General features: G+C 47.0%; 1 protein-coding gene across 3 annotated transcripts in view; it reads right to left on the bottom strand.

Annotated features, from left to right (window-relative positions):
- Positions 1 to 394: 394 nt before the first annotated feature.
- Positions 395 to 12,236, bottom strand: part of HEXA (hexosaminidase subunit alpha) — a 24,471-nt gene continuing 12,629 nt past the window's right edge. The window contains exons 4-16 of one of the 3 annotated variants that reach the window (XM_025040383.1): positions 9,653 to 9,745; positions 8,734 to 8,799; positions 7,075 to 7,121; positions 6,441 to 6,551; positions 5,464 to 5,565; positions 4,844 to 4,976; positions 4,096 to 4,276; positions 3,640 to 3,726; positions 3,297 to 3,369; positions 2,393 to 2,576; positions 2,138 to 2,228; positions 1,662 to 1,766; positions 395 to 641 (exon numbers count right to left, since the gene is read on the bottom strand). In XM_025040383.1, coding sequence (XP_024896151.1) covers positions 578 to 641; positions 1,662 to 1,766; positions 2,138 to 2,228; positions 2,393 to 2,576; positions 3,297 to 3,369; positions 3,640 to 3,726; positions 4,096 to 4,276; positions 4,844 to 4,976; positions 5,464 to 5,559 — 1,014 coding nt within the window. In that variant the 5' untranslated portion in view covers positions 5,560 to 5,565; positions 6,441 to 6,551; positions 7,075 to 7,121; positions 8,734 to 8,799; positions 9,653 to 9,745 and the 3' untranslated portion in view covers positions 395 to 577. Of the gene's footprint in view, positions 642 to 1,661; positions 1,767 to 1,787; positions 1,939 to 2,137; positions 2,229 to 2,392; positions 2,577 to 3,296; positions 3,370 to 3,639; positions 3,727 to 4,095; positions 4,277 to 4,843; positions 4,977 to 5,463; positions 5,566 to 6,440; positions 6,552 to 7,074; positions 7,122 to 8,733; positions 8,800 to 9,652; positions 9,746 to 12,236 lie in introns of those variants that run through there. The other 2 variants (XM_006922651.3, XM_025040382.1) reach the window with 2 other exon arrangements.

Here is a 12,236-nt window from a genome sequence, read left to right as displayed (position 1 = left end):
GTAAGCATGAGGGAGGGGTATTCTGTGACCTGGTTGGGTCTGGAGCCCTTGGTACTGACCAGGACTTCTTTGAATGTCTAAGTCTTCTTCCAGAGATAGAATCCTTGGAGGGCTAAGCGATCTCTCCACTTGGAGGGAAGTGACTGGAGGATGGGAGTATGTGTCTGGACTGTGTAGGAGTAGGAGGGGCATCTCATAATTCAGAGGCTGGACAGGACAACACAAAGGCTGTGGGTTTCACTCCCAGCCCTCAACTTATAAGATCCCTCTAGGGGCAGTTACTGAGTCCAACCTGGCTGGGCCCTGCTGAGCCCCATCACTCTCAGGAGCAGAGGGCCAGTCCTGACAGTTCCCCTACCCCAAGGCCACTCACATTGTTTTTTTACACAGGTAATCCATTTTCATTGTAGAGAAATGTCACATCACTCTTTATTGGACACCAGCACCAGCCCCCTTCTCTCCAGGCACGGGGCACGTGGGCAAGGGGCTCCATCCCCCGGCCGGGATGCAGTGGAAGCCTGGCCCCACTACCACTCTTCTAGGGCCAGCACCCTCCTCGGTGCCTGGGGCTGCTTGCTCAGGTTTGTTCAAACTCCTGTTCACAGTAGCCTACATTGAGCGGCTGGGCCTGGACACCCCGCCTGCAAGAGGACAGGAAGAAATAGGGCTAGATGTGCTACTCAGAAGGATGTTAGTCTTAGGCCCCAGCAACAACTTCACCACAACCAGCAGTCTCCCCTTCCCCCATTTCAATGGGTCGCAAACTGCCACCGTATACCAAAAATTACTTGGGGTCTCACTTTCAGAGATTCTCACTTGGGGTGGGACCAACTATTGGCAAGAATCTGCATTATGAATAGGTACCCCAGGTGATTTTGATACAGGGACACCCAGGAACTTTGGGGAACACCTCCCTTCTTCTAACCTGCCTGTCTATGTACCCTAGCCCCAAATACCCAGTCCCTTTAGAAAAGAAGTAGACGCCTAAGAGGTGCCCAGTGTTCTTGGCCCACTGAGTCCCTCTTTAATGGCTCTAAAATGCTATAAATGCAGTGGTGGTGGGGACTGAAGCGCTGTCCAATCCATGCGGGCAGGTAATTCTGTCTTTAGGCCTCAGCCTCACCTCTAGGCCTGTCTTCCTGTATTATCCAAATAAGTGATGTGCTTAGAGATGGTAATGAACCAGCTCAGAGTCACCCAGTGAATTACAGACAGTTGAGGTTTAGACTCCACCATGCTTGGTTCTCAGCTTGGGACTCTGCTCTGTGTCCCTCAGGTCCTCAAGACCTAGTCGCTGAATGAATTAGGGAAATGACCATCTTATATAGTTCTACCCCCAACATGGGCACAGGTAGCATGAGAGCCCATAAAAACATGGCCATGGCTGAGTATAGACTCTGAAGTTGGCCTGGTTCAAATCCTGGTTTGAAGCAACTTTGAGTATGTTACCTAACTTCTCTGGGCTTCAGTTGCCTATCTGTAAAATAGGGATAAAACTACTATATAGGGTTGTGGTGAGGATTCAATGAAATAATGCCTGTAAAGGGCTAAGCATAGTGCTTGCCACTTAGTAAGCCTCTGTGTTAGCTATTATTAGTATTCTTCTGTCAGTAAAGGGTCCCAAGCCCCACTTCTTTGGGAAGGCCCCATAGCCTGCTTACCTCAGCAGCTCACAGCGGAAGTGTGACAAACGTTTAAAGGCAAAGTCCGTGTTAGTTATCAACTTGCTGCTCCACAGCCTCTCAGCAACAGCCCCTGCTCTGGGCCTGAAGAAAAGGGGGCACACACCAGGTTGGACCCTGGATTCACTGCCAGCTATGGAGGTCTTGCTATAGGAATCAGGGACTTCAACGTTGGATCCTGAGCAAGTCATCTGTGCTCTCCAGGCCTCATTATCTCTCTCTTTAAAGTGAGGATAACAACCTCCATCCTACACACCTATGGATTATTGGAGAATTGTAGATCAAGTCAGGTGGGAGGTAAATGTTACATACAAACAGAAGGATCACTGTAAAGCCCCTTCTTGCTCAGGCCTGAAAGGAGGGTACTAGCCTGGGGGCGGCTAGGTGGGATTGGGTCTTTAAGGGAGACTGTGTGGCCACAAGCCCAACCCTCCACATCTTCAGAAAAGCCTTACCAGAGCCTGGGGACCAGGTTTGTGCTATCCACATACTCTCCCCACATACAGGCCTCTCCACCAATCACCAAAGCCTTCTGCTCAGGACTACCTGAGGGAAAACAAGCAATGACAGATAATTCTAGGGTTCCCCTTCAACTACCTTCTCCTCAAATTTATCTCCTGACCCAAAATATCTAGCCCAGACCCTCTTGCCTCCCACTCTATCCCCAGCCCAGCCTTCTTTGGTCAGCAAAGAGAGCTCCTTGCTTTTACCTTCAAATGACAAGGGATCCACCACGTAAAACTCTTCCCAGTCAGGGCCATAGCTTATGCGGTTCAGGTACCAGGGGGCAGAGAGCAGAGCCCGGAAGCCGGCATCAGTGACCAGTGCTAGCTCCTTCAAATAGTTTACTGGTGACTCTTCTCGCCATACTTGGATGATTGTGTCCGGCCGAACCTGTCACAAAGGTCAAATGGCGATAATGGCACCTAGCTGATGAGATTCTTGGGCCACATTATTATGCAGGCAACCCAGGCCAAGGGGTATGCACCCCCTCCGCTCTCCAGCAGCAAAGTATTTCTCGTTGAGCCCCTAGCCCAAAGCAGAGGTCAAGGGTTCCACAGGCCATAGGAGAGCGCCGTGCTGCTTCGTCCTCCCATCCTGTAGCCTCCCTGTCCACACTGAGATAGTAATACTGGCTGTGAACTAAGGGTGGCAAGCAGTGGGGCCCAGGAGACTCATCAGGATCCCCCATGTCCAAGAGTCTCCAGATGTTTCTGAGGATGGGACAGGTTCCTGCAGAGCCCCCATGTGGCAGGAGGCTGGGATCTTATTGGTCAACAATGAAGGAGAAGAAACTCTGCTCCCATAGACCTGCAAGACCCTAGTCTATGACTCAGGAAGGAAAACCCAATCTATTGTGCCAATCTTGGGAAACCCAAGTAACCCAGCAGCAGAAATAACTCTTGATTGGTCTGTAGTGAAGGAAGATAGACAGAGGCTCCGACACCCACACCCAGATCTCTGTGACCTTTCTAGAGGGTAAAGGAGAGATGGATCTAAAATATGAAAGTCCAATCCAAATCAGGAGGATCAGTCCATGCAGAGGCAGGGAAGGGCTGGGAGACCAGCGGGAGGTACTGCAGGTGGCTCCTTTTCTCTCTGCCCCTGGCTCACCTTTACTTTATTATCAAACACCTCCTGCCACACCACGTAGCCCTTGCCATAGGCAGAGATGATGTCGAGAAGCCTGGAGAGTAAAAAAAGTGTGTGCTCAACTCAGACAGACTCTAGGCTCTTGGTGTCAGTGCACTAGGGGTTGAGCCTGGCTAAGGGCCCATTCCTGATTGACCAGTATCTTCCAGTTGGGAAATGACCATTCCAAACCTGAAGATATAGGACATGGGACCCCTTTCAGGGGCCCAGAGAGTGGTTAAGCAGGGCCTGACCCTTGTATGGAAAGTGAGGACCTTATAGAAGGTGACCCAACAGACCCTGCCCACTCTCCTTCCTTCCTCACGTCTGGATGTAGAAGGACTCCAGCTTTTTGAAGTCATCACCAAAGCCTTTCTTCTTCATAAAGGCTTGGATATCTGGGTTGGACTTCCTGAATCCCAAGAGAAAAATAAAGATTAATTCTTTCAAAATCCTCAAAGCCCAACCTGGCCTCCCACACTTCCTTTTTTGATCTTGAAAAACAATCAACTTTCTGAGGATCACAGAGTCCGCAAATAAGGAAGGTGTGGTTGAACAAAGCTGTATGAAGGGGGCCACTGACATTGGCTGAGAAAGTTTGAGCCTGGATCTGAAGAGCTTTAAGTTCAAACTCTTGAAGTGAACACATATTAATCTCTCTGGACTATAACATGTGACTCTGAGGTCTTGGCCTATGGCTCAGGCTCACTGGATTCTGGCTAACCTCTATCCTGAGTAAGCAATTCAACAGACTTGGATGGGAAGATCAAAGGGCTCATACCAGCAGGTGAAATCAACCTCATCTCCTCCAAGGTGAAGATAAAAATCTGGGAAGACAGAGGTGACTTCCAAGAAGAATGTGCTCATGAACTCATAGGTACTGTTGAGAATGGGATTCACTGGTCCAAAGGTGCCAGAGGGCCGAGACTCAGAGTAGCAAGGAGTCAATAATCCAGAGACACCTAAGCCAGTAGAGAACCCCACACAGTGTCACAAATACAGTCATATACATAAGGACATTAAGTCTCCTAAAGTAAAACAATCATATTCATAAACATTACACACACAGGCTGAAACACTCAGGGACTCACAGACACTAGTAATCATGAGTGTTAGTCACAATCAAAGAAATACAAAAAAATCCACAATCATAGACAGTCAGAGGCTGGGATACAGCCAGACGACTGTCACAATCTTTCCTTGACACGCTGCTTCCAGCAGGGGTCATCCTTGCTTGTAAAGGCTGCTCTCTTCATACAGAGAGCCCAGTTGAGTAAAATTGGTAAAATCTTTTCTCCACTCTAGGACACAACAACCTGCAAGGGTATCATTAAGACAAGGACATATGAGAAAAATTTGCCCATATTTTAATAGTAAGAAGTGGCCTTTTAACCCGAAGTAAATTCTGCCTATCTAAATTCCCAGGTGGAAGAGGTAGATGGCTGGGGCATGCCATATCCAACTGCCAATGCCCTAAAGCTCCATGGAGTGGGATCAGTAGATTTCCTCCCACCTGACATTATTTTTACCTGGTCCCCAGGACAGAGTGTGGCCAGGAGTGTCAAACTCTGCTAACACACGGATACCCCGAAGCCGTGCATATTCAATCACCTCCTTCACATCCTGTGTTGTGTAGATGTGGGTGGCAGGGTTGTAGGACCCCTGAAAGGCACAAGACACTCTTAAGGATCTCATTTCCTGAAGTCTAGCAGAGTAGAGGACACTTGAAATGCCTCCAGATGACTCCAGGAGTCCCTGGGTATCAGAAAATCTACCCACCCACAGCCTTTTGGTATCAGGGACTATTTTTAAGGAACTTAATCATTATTTTCCACAAACTATCACATCTATTGTTTTATCTGCATGTCCTGATGCCAGTGAGATGAACGAGGTAGGCACTATGCCCATCTAACAGAATGTAAGTAAACAAATAAAAAGAAAATGAGACCAGGAGAGATTACCTCCTGAAGGTCACAGAGCAAATTAAGGGCAAAGGTTGGACTTGAACACAGGTCTTGACTCTGAATCCATTGTCAGTGTGTCCCTAAAACTGGCTGGTTAGGAGAAGAGCTGGTGTCCTTGCCAGCAGGGCCACAGCTAGGCTTAGACACTGACCCATAAACTTGGTCAGAGCAAAACTGAGCCATACCTTTCTGGCGAGCTCTGGAAAAGTGAAGCTCTCGTATGGGAAGGAAGAGTCATCGACCAGATGCCAGTGGAACACGTTGAATTTATTATATGCCATGACATCCTGTTGGTCAGAGCATATACCCTGTGAACCCATCACAGATTCTCCAGTTTCAGCCTCAAACTTGGGAAGCTGGGCAGACTTTCAGGCTGCTCCACATTCCTAAATAGGCTCAGCTCACCCCAGCTTCCTATTGTCTATAAGGTCTACCAGAACTCCCATCAGGGAGTGTCTGACACAGAGGAAGACAGCACATTTCTTCTTTCCCCAGGGCACATCCAAAGATGGCTGACAGAAGCGGTGTCTCCTCTTTTTGAGATGAGTCCCAGCCACACTGAAGAAATGGCTGCAGCTATGTGGTACCCTAGAGTCATCCAAAATACCCTGAACTCTTAACACTTCCTTCTGCCATGTGTTTTGGGTAGTCTGATTAGTGTTTATCCAAACTGTGACATCTGATGTAAATTTAGTAGCCCCATAATGCATAAATCTCAGAACCAAACCTGATGGATTTGGTTCCACTAGAGGAACAAAGGAAAAGACAGACCCTGAGTTGGATCTGTAACTGTCAGATAAGGCTATTCATCAAACTCAATATAGTTAGGGACGTCCCCAGTTAAGGCTTTTGAACATCTCCTTCCTACAACCTTGTCCTAACTAAACTAAAGTCAGCTCTGCTAGTCAAAGAAGCCAACTTCCCCAACCACTTTCTGCATCCCTGGAGACAGCCGGGACATAGGTCCACAATAGCCAGTGGGACAGATTTTAAATCATTCTTGTTATTTGAGTTTTAGAGTAGGTCATCCTTTGTTTTTCCTAGGAGCTCATAAAATTACTTACATTCTCTCTGTAACTCTTTAAGAATATGGCACACGGGCTATCCTTTGCCCCATCGCCCCAAAACCCTAAGGGCAAAGAAAGCCTTAAGGCCTGGGTACCAGAGTGTTCAGGATGCTAGTCAGTGGCAGGTAATGGCGAGATGTATCCAACAACAAGCCCCGATGACGGAAGCGGGGATAGTCTTCAATCTCTGTCTTGTTGATAAAGAACTGTGTGAACCAAACATTGAACACGTCAGGATTCAAAGGACACTCACCATAGGTGTGGGGTAGGGGTTGAAGAAAAGTCTCCCAAGATTCCCTGAAAAGCCAATCTGTGACTGTACTACAGGGTAATGTCTCCCCAAATGCCCCACACCTCTACCTCAATGACCATAAAGCAGGAACCTTCAGAGAACAACTGTCTCTTGCTAGCCAAATACAGTTGTACCACACACTCCTCAGCCTACAAATTCTGGATTTTCATTGACTGTTAATATGTTCGTTTCTTCAAAGCAGTGTGATCTCCAGGTTGCTGTTAAATAACGACTCAGGAGAACTAAATTACAGTGATTCTAAACAGGCCAAGTCTTCCAAACCAGTTTCCACCCATGTCTCCTTGTATACTCTTGCTGGGGCCACCTCAGGCCACCAAGACTCTGACTAAGGCTAAGTAAGATATTTCCAGAACTCTCAACATCGGGAGCAAACTCTAGAGATTTAAAAGGAGCCCTTTTTGAGGGCCCGCACTCACTGTGCCTTCAGGAGATCTCCAAACAAGCTGGCTAAAAGTCTCCAGACCTATGGGGAAGAAGAGAGGCAGAGTAAAGATTTAGGGAGGTGGGGAAAGAGATGCATTCATCTGAGAGGTTGCCAGTGTAGCAGAGGATAATGCCTCAGCACACAGTGAAAGTGGATGTAGTGTAGGCTTGATGATTCTCAACACTATGAAAGGGGGATACTAGGACACTAGTATCAATTTTTACTCTGTATTTTAGGAGGTGGCGGTGTACGGGGTTTTAGTGCCCCTCATAGGAAAACGCTAACCCTCAAAACCCACATTCCTCTTATCCATTTCCAAAGGTGTGAACTCACAAAAATATTAAGGCAGCCCAGATGTATGCTTATGAGGGCAGATACAAGGACAATCAGCCTGCAAGGGTTAAGGCTTTGCAAGGATAATACTCATTGGAGCTAAGGGAGCTGAGAAAAAGGGTCCCCAGTCTGCTGACCCTTCATTTCTCCCAGAATGAATTATGAAAAAGTGATCATAAACTTGAGTTTCCAAGGAGCCTGGGTCCATAGCTGGACCTGAAAATCAAAGAATCATTCACTTTTCCACCTCAGGGCTTAAGAAGAGATCCAGCTATAGGAAGCTGAGGTGTAGCAGGCAGCAACTGGCCCAGGACTGTCCCAGTCCACGGGGCACAGACTACTAGATAGATCCCTGCTAGGCTCCAAGGCAGGTATGTTGAGTCCAGAGCACTGGATGTTCTCAATAGCTGAAGCCCCACTTCTGAAAATCCAACAGAAGCCCCATGAAGGATTCCCAGAGTCCCAAATTTTCAGAGTGAAAGAATTTGTGAGACCTTAGTGGCCATTTAGTACCTAATTTGAGGTGGACTGCTAGGATACTGTTTGGCTTCTTTCCACTCTGAAGCCCAGCACCAACCAGACTAATCATTAGTACTTGCACAAAAGGTACAAGAGGGCAGAAAGGGGAGTCAGCATATTGTTTCTCCAAAATATAGGAGAGGGGCGAGGAAAGGCAAGGGAATAAAGACAAACCAAACCAAGGTTTGGAATTCTGTGAGAATTTCCCTTATCTTTCACTAGGAGTTGTTTTACCAAAAGTAGTAGAGGTATTTGGTTAAGTCTGTACGTAGGGATCAAATATCTTTCGAGTAAACCAAGAGGAAGGGCACAGGACTATCAAGTGCTAGCTAGTAAAATCCTCATTTTCTCCCCAAATAATTAATTCTACATATTTTATTACTATTTACCTTTATTTTGACATTTATTTATTCATTTTGATATAGTTTTCTTTTAAAGAAGCTGGACAATTATGTGTCTTTAGTGAGAGCTGAACAGGCAGTATCTGTGGCAGAGTCACCCCTCTGCCCTGCTGACACCCTGAGCAGCAGCCTGCAGGGTCTCCCACTGCTTCTCCAGAGCACTGACCAGGGGAGCTGCTGCCACTGCTTAGGTGAAACCTGTCAACTTCTCGGGAAAGCTGTAAGGACAAAGTCCTTTCAGGGGGATGAGGGAACACTCCACTTGGTCTCCATAAAGAAAGCTTCCTAAAGTGGGGGTATTCACTGCGTGCCCAGTCCTGTCCTCCCACCCCCACCAACACCAATGGTCCCACAACATCGTGTGCATCTCTCTCCCAGCATCAGCCCCACCTTGTTACCTCGGAGAGCTCCCCAGACAGTCTCAGAGAAGAGGAGACACAGCTCATTATTTATGGTCAGGGTGTCTGGAATGACAGAAATGCCCCCATTTGGTTAAGGATTTCTACTCTCATATTACAGATCACACATTCTATGTAAATCCTTGGATTAAAAAACAACAGCAAGATCACACTGTTTTTCTTTCAAAGAGGAGATGTCCCCGGAGCAGGGTAGTTGCAGGCCCTAGAAAATGATGTGTTATGAGGGTCAAGCTGGAGCACAGCCCTCTGTCAAGCACCACTGGCCTTGTAGGTCAGTTTCTTCTCTAAGAAACATGAATTCCCACCAGCCTTTAGCTGAAAGTATGAAGTCTCCTACTGGCAAAGGAGACAGTGATGCTTGGAGGGGTGGGTCCAGGTTCCGATGTCCCCAAAGTCTTTGTGACCACTTTAGTTTCCTTTTGTCCCCAGGCTTCAGCTACCTCATCCAAAAATGCAAGGAAGAAGCCAAATATGAATGTTCACTTCAAAGACTGAGAAGTCCCCAGCTACTCAGGGAAGACAGGAGACAATCACAGGACTTGACCTCGTCTCAGTACAAATGACCAAAAACTTCTCTCTCCAGAGTAGGACTTCTTAGAGAAAATCAGCAAAGTATACACATTCCTAAAATAGCAATGGAATTATGCTTAGTCCAGAGGTGGGTGTCCTGTGGGACTCAGTGAACAGCCAATGTGAAAGTCCACAGTCAGCCTATAGACACACTGGCTAGAGTGCTTAGGGAAAACACATCTTCTATGGCTCTTGGCACTTGGTGGCTCTTGGTCCCACAGTTATAGAGGGCTTCAGGCCTAGCATCAGCAACTTAGGCCAGGCCATCCAGAGCTACGGTTCCAGGCAAGTGTTTACTCTTCTAGAATGAGAACAGGGTGATACTTACAATTCTCTACTGACTCCAAAGAAGGGAACTGGTCACATTCAGGACTGATCACAAAGATATCCAACGAATTGTTCTTCAGTGTATACTGTTTTCCTGCAAAGACAGCATAAACTCAGTGTAGCTGACCTGCCACCAGAAGTAACAGGCAAAACCAAAGCCCCATAAGAGGGTCCTTAGCTCTAGTCCCTTCAGGTCACATGCCTGTGTCAAGATGTAAGGGAGGACAGGGCATGTACCTTTGGCAAAGAAACTGCCTAGTCATCTGTCTAACGTTTTCATTTTGATCGTACCCCCTCTCTCCCCAGTAATCCTTCCTGACCATGAATGAATGGTCTGGCAGCAGCCCTCTGGAACCAGGACTCTGTATTTCTGGCTTGGTACAGTCGTAGCACAGGGTTCCAAGACCTCAGCAACTGCTTTGAAACTAAAGGCAGCGCTAGAGTGTTGCTACTCAAAGTGTAGTCTGTGGATTGGCTGCTGATCTGTAAACTGTGTTACTGGTTGGTCATCAGACAGGAAGCTTAGATGATGCCAGAATGTAAATCAATTATGTCAGCATAAACACACTGTTTAGTTCTAACATTTTTTCATAACGAAGTCTTCTTGATGAAGGGAATAGTTTTATATTCTATATTTATATGCTTCCCATCTCACTGGAGACTGGCACTCGAAGTAGCACTGTTCTTGAGGGTTCCAGATGAAGGATTTCCAACTTTGTAAATGCCTAGGATCTAATGTGAGCAGATGAAACAGATGACAAGGGAATCTCCTATGCGAAGGAGGCCTGTGATGATTCAGCTGGTGCCCCAGCAAAGGCACATGGTCACCAGCCCATCCTACTTCCTTCTCTCCTCTTTTCAGGCAGGTTCTCTGTCCAAGGTAGACTTCTCCCAACAGTGGAAAGCCACCCAGTATGAGCAAACATACTATCTAATATAGTCCTACAGATCCTAATTTATGCTGGAAAAAAAAAAGCCAAAACACCAATGCACTGTCTCTTCTCAGCTTCCCACTGGCTCTTCTGTGACCTTCAGAGTGGTTGTGATTGTACTATTCCAAGCCTGAACCTCAGTGAACTCCCTTTCACGATTCTTTCTGGAGCCACATGAATCCCCACTGGCACCAAACATCCATGACTTCTTATGGAACTACAAAGTCAGGGACAGGATAGCCTGGCAGAAGACAGAGAGAGATAATTCAGAACCCAATTGGAATCCCAAATGTTGTCCATATCTAGGCAGAAGGAATCCAAGAGCCTTGAACCATCTCAAGGAAGCCTGCTCACCGCTCCTGAGCACGACTTCCTGGCTGTATCTCAGCTCTCAGGTCTGTCAAGAAGGAGCAATAAGGAGTCCTTTCCCACTACCCTGAACAAACATATTCTTTCCCCTCTCGGTAAATGCCTTGTACTCTCACTGTAATACTTGCCTCAGCTCTGCAGGAAAAAGAGAATTTGAGGTTACTCTGAGCCAGGCCAACTCACGACTGCATTCTAAATCCTGAAAACTCATCCCCATAACACAGAAAGACAATCAGGCTTTCAGGGCAGGGATCACTCTCAAGGCAGAACCTATAGGGTCTTCACAAGCTCCCTAAGCAGACAGGTCATCTCTACCAAACCAAAGACCAAGGAGGACTTAACTGAGGGGTGGGGGTAAGGAAAGCTATAAACGAATATCCCTCTTTAAACTATGCCTTCATCCTCGACCTCCTTGTCCCCACTCCATCCCCACACATCACAGAGCCTCAATACCACTGTGTGGAGAGCTCATCTGTGTATCTATCCAAGCAGCCATTCAAAAGAGGACAAAAGTCCTAAGCTTTAGTGGTAATCCTCTGGGCCTTGGTGTACCAAACTGAGGTGAAATCACGACTAACCCATATGCAGCTGCCACGGTCCCTGTCCTGATAGCTGATGGCAAGAGAGGCTGCATAACCATCAAGTTTATCTGAATTATTCTTGGAAGAAAACAATTTTGTTTTTGTTGTTGTTGTTATTGTTGCTATTTTATCTTATTTTTCTAAAATACACCCATACTCTGTACTCTAAGTCCATAGAACAATGCCCCTAATTTAAGGGCTCATTTCTTCACCCGTCACTAATCTTATGGTAAAGAATCACTGTCCTAAGTGTGCTCAGTGATTCATTTGGGTTTGGGCTGCTGCTTAAACAAACTATGAGGGGACAGGTCTTGGGGAGGTAGTGATGTGAGAGCTAGCAAAACCGAGGGACACTGGGTCACTTACAAGGATGTAGAGTATCACCTCCAAGTTGGTCCTCTGAAGAGAGCAAGAAACAGGCAAGGGACAGGACAGCCACTTCTACACACACCCACACACACCGCACTGAGCAGCACTGAGGTGTGGGAGGCACATAATGAGAAACAGCCCATCAGCTAGCAATCTCATGGGCACACATACAACATGCCCGGGCGGGACAGCAGGAAGTTCTGAAGCCTCAAGTGTTCAGGAAGCAGCATGAAAAATAGCACTGAGCTGGGAAATCAGGAAAGGCTGGTTCTGGTTCTGGTTCTGCTAGTGCCAAGCTGAGCGAGTCTTTGGCACTTATTTCCTCCCCTGTAAA

The sequence above is a fragment of the Pteropus alecto genome, unplaced genomic scaffold (genome assembly GCF_000325575.1).
Source record: "Pteropus alecto unplaced genomic scaffold, ASM32557v1 scaffold38, whole genome shotgun sequence".
NCBI lineage: Eukaryota > Metazoa > Chordata > Mammalia > Chiroptera > Pteropodidae > Pteropus > Pteropus alecto.
Note: the sequence above shows the minus strand (reverse complement) of the source record. Positions and strands in the feature narration are given on the sequence as shown.